Source organism: Phalaenopsis equestris, unplaced genomic scaffold (assembly GCF_001263595.1).
Source record: "Phalaenopsis equestris unplaced genomic scaffold, ASM126359v1 Scaffold000002, whole genome shotgun sequence".
In the NCBI taxonomy this organism is placed as follows: domain Eukaryota; kingdom Viridiplantae; phylum Streptophyta; class Magnoliopsida; order Asparagales; family Orchidaceae; genus Phalaenopsis; species Phalaenopsis equestris.
Window position 1 is genome coordinate 13,397,915 of NW_018164444.1, and position 19,656 is coordinate 13,417,570.

At 35.4% G+C, this 19,656-nt stretch overlaps 1 protein-coding gene across 3 annotated transcripts in view; it reads right to left on the reverse strand.

The window, feature by feature from the left end:
- Window positions 1–19,656, reverse strand: part of LOC110023646 (beta-amylase 2, chloroplastic) — a 42,415-nt gene that overhangs the window by 9,716 nt on the left and 13,043 nt on the right. For all 3 annotated transcript variants that reach the window (XM_020723150.1, XM_020723168.1, XM_020723160.1), the window contains 5 exons: window positions 19,039–19,233; window positions 9,890–10,054; window positions 9,139–9,399; window positions 3,458–3,676; window positions 2,788–3,007 (listed from right to left, as the gene is read on the reverse strand). In XM_020723150.1, coding sequence (XP_020578809.1) covers window positions 2,788–3,007; window positions 3,458–3,676; window positions 9,139–9,399; window positions 9,890–10,054; window positions 19,039–19,233 — 1,060 coding nt within the window. The remainder of the gene's footprint in view (window positions 1–2,787; window positions 3,008–3,457; window positions 3,677–9,138; window positions 9,400–9,889; window positions 10,055–19,038; window positions 19,234–19,656) is intronic.

The window sequence follows — 19,656 nt, forward strand, 5'->3', positions numbered from 1 at the left end:
ATGTGGTTCTAGCATGACACTCCTCCGACTTTCTTCTACTCTGATTAATGAGATTGTCTCTTTTAGAGACGATGTATCCTCCTTGTCGAGGATTTGGATTCTAACATGATCAAATTCAGGATTCAATCCTGCCAAAAAATCATATATCCGATCCTTCTCAATGAACTTCAAGGTGGCAGCATCATCAGGGCATTTCATCTCAATTACACGATAATGATCCAGCTCCTGCCACAGATTCTGCAATAGAGTTGCATACTCTGTGACAGATTTGTCTCCTTGTTTGGTTGCTCCGGCTTTTTCCTTGATTTCATACACAAGGGCAGCATCGCGGGCTTTCGAGTATGTGCGGTTGATATAGTCTCAGATTTCTTTTGTGGTGTTCAAGAACACGCAAGTGTCACTGATCGTTGGGTCCATAGAATCCCATAGCCAGGACATAATCATGGAATCCTCCTCTTCCCATGCTATAGAGGCTGGATCCCTTTTTTCTGGTCCGGTTCCAAGTAGGTGATTAATCCTCCCTTTGCCTTTTAGGTATGTGCGGACAATTTCGGACCATTTGAGATAGTTCTTCCCATTGAACCTGTTGGATGCCCGAATATTCTGCAACTCTCTAATTTTCTGAACAACATTGTATTCTTCAGAATGATTGGAGTTGTTGGAGATAGTGGTTTCGGACATTGACATGGTGGAGAAGAAAAATTTGCAGCAATTAAGGCTAGAAAAAACCTGCAGAGGTAAAAGAATCGCAGCAATTAAGGCAGCGAAAAAAAAAATCCAAACAACGACAAAATCGCGAGATCTGCGGCACAAGATTGCAGCGGCAAACAACGGAAAAAGATCGCAAGCTCTGCAGCGACCACACAACGACAAACAACGCAAAATTACTTCAGCGGCAAAGGACGATCATGACAACGTGCTGCTCCTCTCGGACGAAGCGGAAAGGAGAAGTCGGATATCCTGTAGTTCGCAGAAGTCTGAGAAGTGCAGATCGCAGAGAAGGAGGCGGAAGCAGCCCGTGCTCGGAGGGAAGAACGCTACTGGATCGAGGCTGTTGGAGAAGCGCGCGCGCGGAAGAAGCCGCCTTCAGAAGAAGCGCGCGAAAGCGGCCGCTAATCGGAAGAAACGCAAAAGATCAGTGGGAGCGGGGGGCCGCAGAGAACCGACACAGGCGATGTCCTCTAGGCTTTGAACCTGGCTCTGATACCATATGGAAAAACCAAATAAAAATTTGTATTCTCTTTACCTTTGAATTGATCATACAAGGTATTATATAGGAGATTAAAAGGAGAAAAACTAGGAAACTATTTAATTAATTCCCTTAATTTAAGGGATTACAACTTTATTCTAATTCCATTAATTTAAGGGATTTACCAATTAATTCTAATTTCCTTAATTAAGGAAATTAAAATTAATTCTCACGACTTTATTTCCATCTCAGTCACATCTCGACAATTACCATTTTTAAAAAAAAGGTCAAATACACCTTTTCATACTTAGGTTTACAGCATCACAGTGCTATGTGTGTAAATATGAAAGTTTAGGAGTATCATATGTAAATATATAAGAATTTTGTGCCACGTATGTAAATTTGCCTTTTTCTTAATTTTAGGATTATTTTATGTACATGCCTAAGGCATTACCTTGTCACTAAAATAAAAAAATCTTTTGGCAAGTACTTATGGCCTTCTTTTGGGATGTCTGATTTTATGCCGGCCTATAACATCTTATGGTTGATTATTCAAAAGCAACTATTTATTCTAATATATGGCTTCTTACTAATGATTATACGTTCTTATTCTTGCAATTAATTTTCATATCATTCTATTTCTAATCTATGGCTCCGCTTTGCACCTAATTTTCTGTAGTTGATCCACAGTTCTTCTCCTGTATCTGACTTTCATTGTGGAGAGCTTCCAAACACTATAGTAGTGAATTATTGTGATTTTGATCAAATAATTATGCTACACTCTTAAAGTGACAAAAGTTATTGTTAATTGTTTTATAATTATGAAAAAGCGTGAAAGGCATGCACATGTCATTAGCCACTAAATAAAATTTCTAGTTCAACATAAAATTCCTTCCTTTAGAATTGGATCAAAGATGAGATTTGAAGAGATTAGATAGAGTTTTTCACGAGTATAAGAGCAAGGTGTACTTCTCTACTGATAATTTTCCCAGTTAATGTTTTATGTTTTGTTATTGGTTTGAAAGTGAGATTATGTTTAGTTGGATTTTCAACGTTTGAATTTCTTTTTAATCATGTATGAGACATTTTTTATCCTTATTATAGTAAATTATATATAGTAGAAGGCTATGCATTTCATATGAATTGATGTTTGCCATATGATTGATTTCATCTAAATAATCGAAGCTATGAGAATTACGAGACATTTTTTGTCCTACAAATTTTGTGTGCTTGTTAGGTGACTGTACATATCACATATTATATTTATATTACAAATCCAACATCCTATATCACAGATCAAGCTTATTTGTATACAAATCCATTAGTTCAAACTCATCTTTCTGCTCTTTTTTCATTCATGAGTGGCAAACTTATTATTTAGAAATAGTTAACATTTTTCTACTATCAGGAGATTGATGGAGTTGAATCAAATATTGGCACATGAGCTTAGCTTTTTTTGTTTTTGCATTTCGGACCTAAAAATACATCAAATGGACAATATCTAAAATCATAATTGGGTGAAATATAATAAAAGACTAGAGTAAAGCAATGCTTTGTCCCAAGAAAGAGAATTCTAGCAAATGAAGGGTAGTCTTTACCATGCATTCTCTTCACAAATCGCTCAAACTCCGAAAAGTTGCATCCCTCCATAAGGACAGAACTGAGCCTGAGGTAAGTGAACGATGACAAGTGTCTTCCATCCGGATCATTCGGTGGCTTGGCATTTTCTAAAATTTTGTTGTAGCAGTCCCTATCAAAGGAAGGGAAAGAATTCACGCTTGCTACAGGTATACAAGCATCCCATGCAGCATTCAATACCTGTAGTGAATTTTTAAATTTATAAAAAAAAAAGGGAAGATTTACTTACATACAACTCAATTCCAATGTATTTACATATCTAACACCTAAACATTAATTTTACATATATGCCACCTTACCAATGCATGAAAAGGTGTATTTCACTTTTTAAAAGTCAAAACAGTGGCAATTTTGATGTGATACCAAAATTAGTAATATAAATGAAAAATGTAAAGTTCAGGTGTTGGATATCAAATAAATAAGTATTGGGTGGTTTGTATATAAATGCCAAAAAAAAGGAACTTAGAAGCAGCCATTGGAAGCATCATGTCCAATTAAAATGAACACTGATGATAGTGACATTCTGCGAGTTTTATTTTTTGTTTTCAAGGATGCAAATAAGATTAATTTGCAACTAAAATTAGTTACATTTAAAAAGAAAAAAAAAACTAACTTTCACAATAAGGTTACCTGCCAGGTCAAGCCATCCGGATCTAACAATGCTTCTGTGAAATCTGTTTGCTGATTCACAGCACGCAATTCAGTACATGGGAAGTTCAAAGTAACAAAATGTCTCTTTAAGATCGACGCAATTGAGGCATAACCATCACGGTTGCATGAGTTATAAAAACCAGCAGCCAATTCTGCAGCATGACTAGCTGTTTTATACCACCAGTACACGCCAGATATCTGTTTTCAGGAGCCATATGAATCAGAATCACTGATGAAATAACAAATTCTGAAGCATGGGTAAGTCAGCTCAAAAGCAATCTCAACCATCACTACAAGGTGTTTAATCTAAACAATAGAAAAAAAAAAGTTTTAATGGCTAGTGATTATCTAGCATAAGATTATGTTAGATCTGATCACTTAGTTGATATCTGTGCTAATCATATCTATCCTTGAACAAATTCGATTCTTTACTTGACACTGACTTTATATTTCTTTCATCACAGATTCACGACCTACAGATTTGACAATGCTAGTTTTAATTTATCAATCCAACTATTTCCCCTTAAATACTAACAATATTTCTCCTTAAAAACCAACTTAACCAAAAAAAATTATCAAACTAAACATTTTGAACTTTTCATCCAAAAACCTTTCAGTATATTTAAAATAAATTTCTTTTATGAAATAAGTATTAGTCAACAATTAAAGTGTTGCTATCCATAAGAAACTTCAAGTCAATGCAAATTTTAGTCACTAACAAGAAATTACTGATAGAACTTTAATTTGTAGGTAACTATCTCAAGTTTCAAGATATAATTTATTTTTTACAAAAACATTTTCCAAGAACTTTATTGAAAATGCTAAAGAAATAAGAGAACACTGCAATATTTTTTTCATATATTCAATAGGTAGAAAAGGTACATACCTATACGAGATACAGAACCACCTAGAATACAACTAGGAAAACAAATAAAACCATAACAGGCAGCATCATGCTGGGAATAAATAATAAAGAATTTTGTCCATTCAATTCACAATAAAGCATAGAATTAAAGCTGGAAATTAATCTATTCACCGCCAGATAAACAAGGCTGGAAAATAGTAGCAAGAAAAGGAAGACAGGCATGGCAATAGAGAGAGAACATGCTGGAAAATAGCAGCAAGGCTAGCAATTGTTGTTGGCGTTAAATTTGTACAGTATAATTGCTGAATTTAGGATTTCCACGATCCCTCTCAAGCTAAAAATATATGTTGAACATTACTAACTTGATGCTATGGTTGACAATTGTAATTGATTAAGAGCTTTAGTAAATATATTGACAATCTATATTTTTGTTGGAGTGCAATTAACATGGATGATTTCTTGTTTAATTTTTTATTTTATAAAGTGTCTATCAATCTCAAAATGCTTCGTCGTATCATATTGGATATAGTTCTTAGAAATGCTAATAGTTAACTTGATTGGCACCCCTCATTATCAAATGTTATGTAGTGGAAACTTTTAAATCTTTGGAAAACAATCAAGCCACATAACTTCACAAACTTTATTGGCAATGACTCTAGATTATGCTTCAGCATTACTACTAATTACAATTAATTATTTTTTGCTTCTCCACGTAACTATATTTTTTTCACATAAATGAGTAATAACTAGATGTGGATTTACAATATGTTATGGAGCCAACCCAATTAACAACAGCAAAGGCTTATACACCTATATTTTTCCCTATTTTGAAAATAACCTTTTCCCAATCCTGTATATAGTATCAATATGCTCCTTTGTGGGGTTATCCATAAACTGACTACCACTAACAAAAAAGTTAATACCTGGCATGGAGTGAGAAAAATAGATAAGTTCTCCCACTAACTAGTATCTATCTTTTCCAATGACAAGTGAATCTTTGTGATTTCCAACTTCATCTAATAAGTCCACTGCGTATTTCTGTTAAGGATAGATGTCTCCCTGCATAATCTTGTTTCCATACCAATAGAATACCTTAATTTCAAATTCTTAGGCAGAGACACCTTTACCTTGTTTTACCTCTTCTTCATGATTCACTATCCAAATGATGTAAGCAAAATAAAAAATCAGAATAAACATATTAGCTTCAGATGTTTCTTGATAAATAAAGCGTTGTCAGATTATTTTTGAGAGTATTCATTCCTTCTAATATCATGATGAATATTTCAAACCATTCTCTTGGTGTTTTTTTTAAAACATATAAATTTTTTTTGCGTATGTAAATTGATTCATATTTTCCATTCAAATTCACAGGAATTGCCATTAAGATTTCAACTTCTAGATCCACAATCACAAAAATAATATTTTCGACTAGTAAATAGAGTGATCAATCTAGATTAGTAGTAAGAAAAAGAATAGCCCTGATAATATTCATCTTAACAATAGGTGCAAAGACTTCTTGACATTTTTATGTTTGAGCGTATCCCTTTGAAACTAGTCTTACATTCTAATCAACACTTCCATCAACTTATATTTTACATTGAGGACCCATTTAGGCTCAATTGGTTTCTTTCCTTCCGAAAGATTTGAAAGACTTCATGTATTATTTCTTTCGTGAAAATACATATTATTTCTTTCAAGGGCCTAAATTTCTTCATAAAATGCATTTCACCAATTTTGGTGCACTAGCTCCTTGAATATTTTAATTTTTTTATGCTCGAAATATTTGTACTAAAGACATAACTTTGGAGATAACTTGTCATAGAAAATGAAATGACTAATTAGGCGCCTTATGATCTTCCTAAGAGCACCAATAGGTATATTTTGATCATCTTCAATGTCAATATTACCATGTTTCCGGGAAGTAGTATTAAGACGGGTCGGAATAGAGAGTGCTTTGTTTTGCCAAGTCAAATGTTTTACCTCTTTGTTGTCCAAAATAGACAATCCCTTTGTACCTTGGTTGTTTGTGATCATCAAAACTCTCCAAAGATTCAAATGGATGAGATTTAAGTAGCTTTGAAAAAAATGAGGGTTAACGAAAAATAAGAATGATAATACCAAAAATCTCATATTTATAGAGTGAGTTGGTATTCTCTTTTAATGTTCACGATTAGAGAATAATGATTGATTTTTAAAAAAGGTCACATATATGGTGGCCTAATATTTTATACTACCATGGGAATAATATTTGTAACCATTTTGGTGAAGAGAATAGCCAAAATAAACAACTTCTAAGGTTTTTGGGTCAAGTTCTCCTCTTCGACGAGAAGAAATATAAAAAAAAAATAAAGCAATTGGATACCTTGAGAGGAATAATAGGGATGAGTCTATTATAGGATAGATTTAAGTGAGAACGTGAAAAGGAATTCAAATTTTAGAAATTCTTAATAGCATACAACTAATGAGACATTATGCGGTAAAGACAAGCTCTCTCCAATCATATGTTGGGGCTTTAGTAGTGATCCTATTTCATCAAGAAACCCTCAAAAGGTTTCTATTTTTTCTTACAACCATCCCATTTTGGTGAGGATTATGAATGCACAAACTTAGACTAACAATTCCTTGTTGAAGGAGAACTACATAAATGGAATATAAGTATATTTTAAAAAATAAAGCCAGTTAAAATTCGTCAGTCAGACTGTACATATGGCCAACGAAAGATATAAAGTACATAGCATCCAAGATATTGTTCCTCTGTTATGGTCCTCAAATATCATTATGATAACAAAAAGTTTGGAAGGTTTTATAAAAATAACAAGAGTAGACATTTTGAGTGTTTATATGATTCTTAAGTTTCACAAGCTACAAGATTTATATTGATGAAAAGAGAGGGGGACTATTTTGTAGGAACATGAAATTGGGACAAAAAGGCAAAAGCATCAAAATATTATTATAATTTCATCAGAGAAAATATATACTGAGCCCATTTTGCTTGCCTTTTAAAATTCTTCAATTCAGGAGATAAAAGCTAGCAGATTCCTTCATATTGCCAACTATCTAGCCTGGATTATATCGTGAAATTTATAATGAGTAGGAAGCAATTTAGTAGAACAATTCATATCGTAGGTGAGTTTGTTGAGTGATAATGTGTTGTAGGTAAGGTTAGGAACCAAGAGATCCAAGTTGAGAACTAGAGAGCTAGTGATACTTATAATCCCAATGCCAATTAATTGTGATGTATTTAATTGACAATTTTGACTATATAATTCTTTAGAAAAGGATAAAAGTTGCTAAATAATGAAGCATTCCATGTCATGTAATCAGAGAAATGAGTTAGACTCGAAGATCCACGACTTTGGATGTCCATTTTGGTAACTAAAGGCATGTAAGATCATACCATTTGAGTCATAGCACTGATAAAATTTGGGAGCTGAAAATTTTGGTTTGAGATGAAAAACCAGCAAGTTGGAGAAGGTTTTTTCAAAACCATTGTTGCCACAGGATGTTGAGTGACGGCAGAGGTGACCCTTAAAAGGGAGCTTCTGCTCAAGATCATTTCATGTTTAACTATAGTCATGGCTTGAACCAAGAGAAACCAAAAACACTTTGCCGGAATTATGTGAAAGGAAAAAAAAAATCTATAAGGAAGAAGAAAAATGATGAGTCTGATATGATGCTGAAAATCATAAAAGAAGAATACTATATTATTTTTTCACATATTCGTTAGGAAGGGTTATACACTTTTTAGAAAATACAAGACCACATAGAATAGATAGACAGCTAGGTAAATAAATAAGATCATAACAGACCCGTAATGAAAAGGAAATGTAAAATGGATATTATCCTATTCAAATTTACAATAAAGCATAGCATTAAAGCTGGAAATAAATGTATTCTCCATCAGATAAGAAAGGCATAAAAATTGCAGCAGGTGAAGGAGGATCGGAGTGGCAGCAGGGAAATAGTAGGCTTGCAGATAGCAAACAGGTGGACTCAGGTTGAGTCCCAAAAATCGTCAAACATTGCTAATTATTCTCTGTTAAGAAATTAAGCTGTTAGCTCAGTAGGAGATTCATCTATTAAAAAAACTGATCGATAAGAATCTTTGACTTGCCTTTGCAGCAATACACGTGCCTTCAAAGCCAATTTAGCCAAAGACAGTACAAGGGCAGCAGGGGAAAGATTTGATTAGGATAGCTGCTGAATTCAGGATTTCCAGAGACCCAACTTAATTGGAGGATGTGCATAATGAATTAATATTACCACAAAGCTACCAAGGTAGGGTTTTTATGTACCAATTATTGAAATATGCGGAACTATTTAGTTTGCTTTCAGAAACAAGCTAAATGATTAGAAAAAATTTGAAAAAAGATAATTTTGAAAGCTACTGGCGTTATTATTGTATAACCTAAATTTTATTGGTAAAAAGAAAAAAAATAAAAGCTTTTTAAGACTCCGTTAAAAAAAAATCAACCTAAGCACCCGCATGAGGCCATCCATCTTTTTTTTTATCAAGTACAGTACTCATAAAAAGAGACTACCCAGTGCTGTGATATCCCATCAATATAGACCTCAAGGCCTCAAGATGAGTTGATCCACATGCGCTTCCCCCATCATTTCCAGGAGTTTGTTTCAATAATTCAAGCCCGTAACCACTAAATCACAAATACTCAAAAATTCATAGTCCCAAAAATCATCAAACATTGCCAATGATTCTCTGTTAAAAGATTAAGCTTATAGCTCACTAGGAGATTCATCTATTTAAGAAACTGATCAATAAGAATCTTTGACTTGCCTTTGCAGCAATACAAGTGCCTTCAAAAGCCAATTTAGCCAAAGATAGTACATGGTCAGCATGATCAACAAGAAACTGTGAATACCAACCAAGGAAAAATCTGCCATAGTAGCCATCATATTCACCACCATCACAAAAGAATGCAGTTTCTTGGGGCCTTGAATTGTAAGACCCTGCATTTTCTGGACCCCTTGCCCAGAACAAGTGCCCTCTCGCTTCAGCCGCCTTTCTCAAACTTTTTATGAGATATTGATCGTAGCACTGCACAATCAACACATATATATCAGTGCATAACCTGTAATGTTAGACAAAATCATTCTCTCTGAAGGTATTAAACCATTATGAAAATAATTTACAAGCTAAGTAGCTGACAACTGCATACAACTTTGGACGTGCAACAAACAATTCATGTGTATTATCCAAGGGGTCGTTTGGGACCACTTTTGATTTTTATTTTTCATTTTTATTTTTTATTTTTATTTTTATTTTTATTTTTACATGAAATAAAACATCTTTGATAAATTATAATATGTTCAGTTGTTTTAAAAACAATCAAAAGAACTTTTGGATTTTTGAGTATTAAAAAAACTAATTTTTTTTTTAATACCAAAAATAAAAATAAAAACATACACTAATCAAACATATTTTTAAAAGAAAAATAAAAAAAACAATAGGGATCCCGAGCAATCCCCAAGTTGTTAAAATATTTAAAATCAATTATCATGGCAAAAACTTCCAACTTAATTAGTACCTGGAATTCACCAATGCCAGGATATCTCCAGCCATGTTTGACTGGATGAGATGGGTATCGTAGCTCTCCACAGGGCCCTAATCCAACTTCTACAGCGGAGATGATTCCATCCTCAAATAATTCATCGAATTCAACTCGGAAGCTTCTCATGTAGTCAAAGTATACCTAAATGTATGTTGAATAAATAATCATTAAGTTCAATTGAAATCAAGCAAAAGAAAGAAAGTGCAAGTGGAAAGTTTAGAGACACAAGCCAACAAATTGAATAGTTGAGGGTGCGCTGAAAAAGTGGTTTAAAGAAGGCTCATTTAGAGCTAGAAATTCATATCAAAATTCATCACATATTTAAAAAAAATTCTTTAAATTCTCCAAAAACTCTCTGGAAATTTCACTTTAATCAGTAATTGTCAATTCCCATTTTTGAACTTTCACGCTACATAAATTTCATCTACGCAAATTATACATATGCAGCCATGGTTAACCATAGGAAATTGAAAGAAAAATGCAGGAAAACCAATTTGATGCAGGAAAGTCATTTGAGATTATAAATAAGTTAAATTAAGTTTAATTTAAATCTTCCTTAAACTTGGAGAAAATTGTGATTTCTATGTCGTCTATATTACACGGAGAGTTCAAGGCTAGCCTAGAAAATTTCATGCTGTGAAAGACTAGTTGATTGATATGAGATATTCAACTGCTAAATTAAAAAGTAAAAATGTCAATAGGGCTAATATTTGTTATTGATTATTAATATATACTACCTATTAAGTGTTTACATTTAGACATCTTGTCATATTGAACATGGCTATTATCGTGAGTCTGATTTAATCATACAAATGATTATTTGTTTAATTTTAAATTGCACTATTTCATAGAACAGCAAAAGAAAATATAGATTTCTGATTAAAACCTGTCAAACTGTATTTCTTGTGTTTTTTAATTAAGTGATTGTTGCACATACATTCAAGTTAGAAAATTAATGAATAGAGAAATGGTTATAACAAAAAAAATGATCAAAAAGATGTTATGTGCTAAGTAGGCATATATACTGATGATATGAGTAAGAAAGATAAGAGTTTTGACGAGATGAGCTTTGACGAGAAATAATTAAATTTCTGACTTTTCATATTAGGATTGGAACTGTCACGACCCTACCCTCGCGCTTGGAATTTTCAATGCTAGAACGGATGGTTGAACGTTGAAATTAAATTATCTATTTACTTTTTTTCTATCCCTAACAATTTACAATTCAAATAAATTGAAAAAGCCACTAAAAAAATATTTTAATTTAACAAATAATTTTTGTTTGCTAACATTCTATTATGTACACATTCTCTCTTCTAATACTCATCTTCTATTCAAAACTTAAACCTAAAAATATTTAAATATAAGGACTTATTCAAGATAGTTCAGTAGAGTAACACACTTCTAAACTATAATAACACAATGAAAAAAAGATAGCATGTATAAGAGTTTTTCCTATTTTGTCATAAGAAAATCATATAATAATCTAAATAATGTATTCATAATATTTACTCGTGGAAGAGAATTAAAATTCTACATGCATTAACATTAGCTTTTGTAACGTCCCGTTAATATTAATTAGGGGATAGGAAACAAGAGAACCAAAGGAAAAGAGGAAGATGAATCGAGTAATCGGGAAGCCGGTGAGGAGAGAGATGAAGCGAGAAGTCAGGAAATTAAAACAAGGGGATCGGAAGCCTAGACGACTAGTTCGCCTACAAATGACGCGACCAAGACAAGATTCACTTAGTTGGGAGTCGAGAGTGTGAATGAGAGGAGGACAACGTAGGAGATATCGTTCAAACAAAATATGTATTCATCATGGTGTAGTTTCCCACACTTAACAAAAGGCTTTATAGCATTATTGTGAGGCTTTATAGCATTATTGTGAGCCTGACAATTAACTCCAACAATATATGATCTTATTTTTTTCATTAGATCCTCCAAAATGAACAGTTGGTGTCACTTCTTCCAAGCTCTTCCTCTTGTGCATGTCCTTATGCTTTTGAGTAAGTTGAAATCAATTTCCACTCGCTCGACCCTCTCCACTAGCACCAAGTAAGCTTCAATCCTCAAAGGTACCAACTGTTATCTGATTGAATCCTTCAATCCAAAAAAAAAATATGTAACATTTTTCTTCTATAGTAGCTATCAATTGTGATAAATATATCAGCAATATAGTAAACTCCGCTTCATACTGCATAACTGTCTTCTCTCTCTGTATCAATCTGATGAATTCGTCTTCAAGCAGATATGAGCACAAATCACTTTCTAAAAATCTCCACAAAATCTTCTCAATCAAACATCATGTTAGGTATGTCCCTAGCCTATCCTGACACTGCCCAAACAACCACCTTTTTGCTTTCTAGCCCAATATAAATGTAACCAATGGTACTCTCCTTTCATCTTGGCACAACATGTTGTCTAGTATATTTTCTATTATCATCAGCCAATTCTCCATCTCAATTAAACCTTCAATTCCGTTAAACAATGGTGGTCATAGATCTCAAAACTTCCTTAGGTACTTATCCACAACAATTGTATCACTTCCATTAGACTACGATCTAGCATTCTAAACCAGTTGCATCATCGTTGACATTATTCAAGTTAGGACATTTGTATTAATAGTGATCTTATGTGGTAATTCCTCTCCCACAACCTTGGTATCTATATGTTTGAGATAAAAAAAATAAAGTTATCTTGTTAAAGCTAGCCTAACTAAAATCACTCAAGTTACTAATGAATAAAAATCACAAACTTTATCATGACCCGTCCTAAGGGCTTATAGTTTTGAAGACAAAAATGATAGATCGGACGGTGAAATTCAATTTTATATTTTTTTATCACTAACAATTTAAAACCCAAATAAATTGAAAGAATCACTAAAAAAATAATTTAATTTAATAGATAAAAAGTTTACCTTTCGATTTCCCAACCTCGTCTTTTATAAACAGTCTCACTTTTGATACCCATCTTATATTCAAAAACTTAAAACCTGAAAATGTTAAAACAATATAATGAGCAATCCTAAATAACCTAATGAAGTAATAACACTTATAAATTACAATAACCAAATAAAAAAAAACAACATGTATGCTAGTCATTCCTATTTTGTTATAGAAAATTATATAATAATCTAGCTAATGTATTCATGACATTTGCTATTGGAAGAAATCTAGAATTTTATATGCATTAAAATTAGCTTTACTTTTAAAGGTTTAATCTTTTAATTTCAGTATACTTCTTGCTTATAACTTTTATATGAATGAAAATCATCGTTGGCGTCGACTTTTGATGACATGTGTGTAGGGTGTCCGCATGACTAGCTCGGGACAATTCAAGGCTCATTCACGGTAACTCGTATCTCAAGGCACCCACTTGAAACCTCTGGTATGTGTTCGGGGCCCGAAACTAGGGTCTGCGACGATTCGTCCTTACCCGGGAGAATCCGTTGTTCAGCGAGCCTACTCAGGACATTGAACATGGTGTCCACTATGGTGTTTATAGATCTCTCTGTATCCATTTGGAGCCCAGTCAAGAGAAGTAATGGAACCACCCTTTCGACGTGCACTATGAAAAAATTAGGGTTTGGAATGCCCTACCCGCGCTGTAGTCCGGAGCGCCTCCGGCAACAAATTCTCCGATCAATGGACCAGTAACATTATTGAGGTAAGGGGATCATAAGTTACTCATATATGGTCTCCCATAGCCTTCGGATCGAAAAAATCCCCCGTCAAGTGCTTCTGATGTGAACCAGGATTTTTGGGGCTAGATTGGCACCTAAGCGCCAGCCCTGGGCGCCTAAGTGCTCAAAATGCCCTCCAGGATGATCAAAACCGAGCCCTTCGAAGTCTGACGTTAGTTTCTGGTGCCAAGCAGTCTGGGGCGCCTAGGTGCCAAAAACAGCTCAAAATGGCCTTTTCCCAAAAGACGGGAAAGTAGGCGCCACCTGGGTGGCGCCTACGAGCCAGGGTCGTTGTGCCTAGGCATTGGTTCATTTCAAGTCGTGAAAAAGGCAGTTTCTGGTGCCAATTTGACGTCGGAGCGCCCCCCAACGAACCGACATTGTAGAGATCTCCTTGGGCTTGAGGAGAAATGCATTGTTGGGGGTGGGGGGGGCCTGTCTAACCCATGGGTTTAGCCTCATCTGGCATGCCCTAAATACCCCTCATTAGACAATTTTGGCTTAATCAAGAGCAAGTTGGGGATTTCCTTAGGTGAGCTGATTTTAACCTAAGGGAGCCTCACTTCTTCCCCATCTCCTCTCATTTTCAGTTTTTGGAGGGCTGAAGTTTGGAGGGCTTGAGAGGACAAGGAAAAACTCTTCTTCTCCCATGGAGCTAAGGCTTCTTCTTGAAGGTTTTGAGATGGAGAGCTTGGGAAAAAGGTGAGAGTGAGAGCTTCTACTTCCTCTTCCCTTTCTTCTTCTTCCACAAGAAACTCTTCTTCCTCCTCTTTTTTTCCTCCCCTCCTTCATTTTCCTCCACCACTTACAATGATTGTGTGAGGAGATTTCCTTGAGGAGGAGTTTGGCTAGCAAGGGAGCAAGGTTTACTCTCTCCTGCACTAAAGGAGAGCTTCACTCTAACTTGGGGAAGGGTTGTCAGAGCACCGCCGGAGCATCGTCAGAGCTCGAAACTTTGTTGGAGTCTCTTCAGACTCTTCTTCTAGAGGAGAGCTTCTTCGTCCTTTGGAGAAGGAGTGGAGTGGATCTCGCCGGAGCTTCGCTGGAACATAAGTTTCTCTTCTACCGTTAGGGGAGCTTCATCCTACTTGAAGAAACACATTCCCAACCGTTACGTAGGTAAAACTCCTTAAATCCTTAGTGTTTTCTTTCTTAGTTAGCTCGAGGGTTAGATTTTTGCTAGGAGTTGTGGGTTTGGTCGCCCTCACGGGGTGAGTTGGCCGGCCGACACTAGTCAGCACGGCCACACGCACTTGGATTGGTTGTTTATTTCTTATAGAAAGCTCTAGGTTAGGAATCACATACATTGTCAAATCCTTTGCGGAGCCGCAAGATTTCTCGTTGCGAACCTTAGACCAAAATCCTAACGGGTTGGAATCCTCATTTTGCCTTACATTGGCGCTCCCAACCTTCCTTGGAAAGGTTGAGATGTTGACAAAAGCTTTGTAGCTAACTCACTTTGCAAAATCATGAGTTGTGAAATGGGAAAAGCTTTGTAGCTAGCTCATTCCCCAACATCATGGAGAATTTCCTTTTTATAAATTCAAAGGTAAACTCCCCACACGCCTCGCCAAAATAGAAGGCGACTATACCGCATATCCATGTGCTAAATCCTAAGTTCCCAAGCGAGGACGTTAGCACGAGTATAACTTGTTATCGAGCATGATCATTTGCTTTGTATTGCAACACGATGTGTCTTGCTTGAAGCATGTTGCACTTGCATCTTGCCTTGATCGGCCACCCTGACCTAATCGGCATAACACCTTGACTCGACCGTAGCCCAACCTGGTTGACATAGCACTTTGTTCTGACCAGTCGCCCCGGCCCGGCTACACAAGCCCAGTCGACTGACCACTTTGGTCCAATCGACGGTCCTGGACCAATAGACTGATTAATTTGGGTCAAATCAGCAGCCCCGACCAAATCGGCTGGCCACTTAGGTTTGACCAAACGACCACTTCAGCTCCAGTCCGGTCAACCCACTTGGATCTAACAAGCCGCCCTGGCTCGGTTGATCAATCACTCTGGTCTGGCTAGTCGCCCTAGCCTGATCGATCGATCACTTGCATAGTGTATGTTTCGCATGTGCACTAGTGCCAGTTTGCTTGCATGCATGGCACACTATACCCTGTATGTGCTTGCCAATTGCATGTGTCTGGTTGTTGTTGGGGCAAGGTGTAATTTTTCCTAATGGCATCCTATACTCTAGGCGAACGACATAATACCTCTTATGTTATATGTTTTGCATAACCCTTATCACATGCTTGAGTTGCACTTTGAGTGTTCATTCTCGCACTCACTCCATTTGTATGATTCCCCCCAGTAAGGATCATCACCCTTCCGAGTCGCTGCCTCCACAGCACGTCCACCCTTTAGGGTCACTACATTCGCAACACACTCATTCTTCGGGTTGTTGCCTCCATGACACGTCCATCCTTTTGGGTTATTGCTTCCACGACACACTCTTTTCTCGGGCGGCTGCATTCACGGCACGCTCACCCTTTCGGTTCACATCCTTTCGGCCCTTGTCTCCACGACACGCCCACCCCTTCGGGTCACTGCCTCCACAGCACACCCATCCTTTGGGTCGTTGCCTCCACAACATGTCTACCCTTTCTGGGTCACTGCCTCTACAACGTACCCATCATTCAGGTACCTCAACGACACACCAACCTTTTCGGTTGTTGCATCTATGGCATGCCAACCCTTTCAGATCATTGTCTCCACGACATATTCATTCCTTAGGCTACTGCCTCCATGACACGCCCACCCTTTCGAGTCACTGCCTCCGTGGCATACTTATTTCTTGGGTTGTTGCCTCCACAACACGCCTACTATTAGGAGTCACTGTCTCCACGGCACGCCCGCCCTTTTGGGTCAGTGCTTCCACGGTACGTCCACTCTTTCGGACCTCTACTTCAATGGCAAGCTCATTCTTCGGGCCGCTGCCTCCACAGCACGCCCATCTTTTGGACCGCTACCTCCACGACATGCCTACCCATTCGATTCACTATCTTCACGACACACCCATTCTTTGGAACACTCCCTGCACGGTATGCACACCCTTTCTGGTCACTGCCTCCATGACATGTCCATTCCCCGAGCCATTGACTTCACGATACGCCTAACTTTTCAAATCATTTCCTCTGCGATACACTCATAAAGTCTATTAATTTGACGAATTGGATTTTCAAGCCATATATGAATTAGTTTGTAAACATATTTATTAAGATATTTTAATTTATTTTAAAAGCTAATGATGATTATACATATCACTTTTGAAGTTGCTGAGAAAAAATCAATTGCATGCAAAATTCTCAAAATGTGAATTCTGATTGTAAAGTATTGCATTTCTGAGACACATCGTTAAAGATCAAGAAATTTCGATGGATTTTCAAATGATGAAAGCAATCCTGAAATGACTAATAACTAGGAATGTTACACAAATACGTAATTTTTAGAATTAATTGGATATCACATGAGATTCCTCAAAGAATTCTCACATACAGTCATCTCATTGTCTAAGTTGATGAGAAAATATATAAAATTTATGTGGACAAAATAATGCGAGCATAGTTTTCAAGAATTGAAAAAATATTTGATAATTATACCAGTTTTAACTATCCCATTAAGAATAGAGAGATTTCACAGTTACCGCGATGCATCATTAAAATATTTGAGATGTCTTAATGCATAATAAAAGAATAATTGTTTAAGCATCTAGAATTGATTAAATAAATGGATTATTTGCAATTACAAAATTGAGGACTTAATGATGTTGGGTGTTTACACCAAATCATAGTGCAATCAACATTGATAGATAAAATGCCAGCAACTAAAAAAGGTTAACAATAAATATTTGAAATTAATTGAGAAAATCAATCAGGAAGGAGATAGGATGTTACTATAAATAAGATGTTACAAAAAATAAATTATAGTTGTTAGTGATTCAGACTTAAAACAAAATTTGTACAAGACGCACATCATGGAGGATATACCTTTTTCATCAAGAAAGTTAAAAAATGTAAAAAATTGAAATTGATGTTCTTATGACTATGTATGTAGAAAAATGTTTTTGAATATATGTTCAAGTGTCAGGCTTGTCAGAATGTCAAGGCAGAGCAGCAAAGACCAAATAAATTATTACAATCTCTACCAATACTCGAGTAAAAATGGAAAAAATTATGATGGATTTGTTATGGGATTTTTTAAATCTAAACACGATCATGATAGTATTTGAATAATTATTGGCAGATTAATTAAGTGAGCTCATTTCTTATCAATTAAACAGACAAATTCAATTGATAAATTATCCAATTTATATGTTAAAAGAAATTGTTAGGTTGTATGATATTCCTAAGGTGTTTGTTTGTGCTTTCTTTAGTAATGATATTTTTCATCTATGATATAAAGAATCACCTTCGGAAAGGAAGAAATTTGTGCGAGTCTCCTTTGCTATCGACTAGGTTGCATAAGATAAAAAGATGTATTAAAATATCTTGTATTTATTATACAAATAAAGTAATCATAATAAAAAGGTCATTCTAGAGTTTAAAATTGATGATTAATTTAAAGAGAAACGCCTCAAAGTACTATGCAAAAAAATAATTATTGAGAGATAAAAAGAAAAACTTATATAATTACAATTAATTTTCCATGCTAGGGATTCAAGAGTTGGGCAAAAACAAAGCCATTGACAACAAAATTGACGAGGCAAAAATAAGTGAAAAAAGGATTAAAAAAAACGATGTAAGAAGTAAAAAATATTCAAATTAGAAAGACAGGTACTAGAGTAGAATCACCAATTTAATATAAGTAAAAACGTGAGTTGGGTGAGGGCACGTAGAATGTATGGAAAAAGATAAATGAATAAGACAAGCAAAGAAAAATAAAATGAAAGAAATATGAAGGTAAAAACCTCTTTTTACATATGCAGGCATGCATTTATGATTTATCATATCATACAAGAACATATGCTATGCATTCATGCTAACACATATTCACTTGCATGCATGGCCTATGACTTCTGTCATATGGCAAGAAACTCAAAAGGTTAACTTGTATAAGCTAAAAATGAACAACGAAAGTAGCACTTATCAAACATAAATAGGAAAAAAATAGTAAATCGAACCCTAGAAGCAGGGATAAGAAAAATGATGATGATGAATAAATTGCTAGGCAGCTCAGATAAGGTGCCCAAAAGAATATGGTACAAATGGAAATTATAAGCAAATAACTAGTGATTTACTTCATTAATGAACATAACCTGCATGAGTACTTCAAAACTAAATTATTGCCTTGATGGTGCAAGCATTTCTTAAAAATGAATAAAAGCAAAAACAATAGTAGAAGGTAATATAAGACATCCTAGGATAAGTATACAAAGCATCATTCACCTTTATTCAGCTACTAAAATTTATGCTTGATGGTGTATGTGTACCTCAAGTGCAGTTCGGCCTCTTAAAACCCTTTCCTTGTCAATTCCCCATGAAAGACATTCAGGGTTCCGCCGTCCCTCTCTATCCGTGAAAAAGATATCAGGATTGCTTCTACCGATTTCTGCTACCCAGTGAGGAAGAGGAATGCATACATCATCACCAATGTTGCCCCCGCATTCATGAAATGACATAACCACCTTAACATACAAATGTATCAGGTAAAATAGATCAGATTACGGATAAAAAGACTTGTATTTCATACAATGAAACAGAAATTTGCAGGTAATAATTTTCATAAGTCTCTATAAATAATTAGTAGAAAGAAATTCATTTAAATTCATTTGTATGCTTTCTGTTTAGAAAATAAATTTGTGGTAAGCTTAAAGAAAGATGCCAAGGTAGGGAGCTATAGATTAAGCAAACTTCATAAAACTTATCCCAAAACATGGACATAATTAGAAACAGTAATCCGACCACTGGCTGCCTAGACTCTAAACAGAAGCCTAGAGCTAAAAACCCCCCTAAAGGGTCGGTTGAGGTGCGACAAAGGCTAGCAATTTGATTGGATCAACTCTCAGTAGCACTCGTCCTGACTTTTAAAATCAGGACCCAGTAGGTGA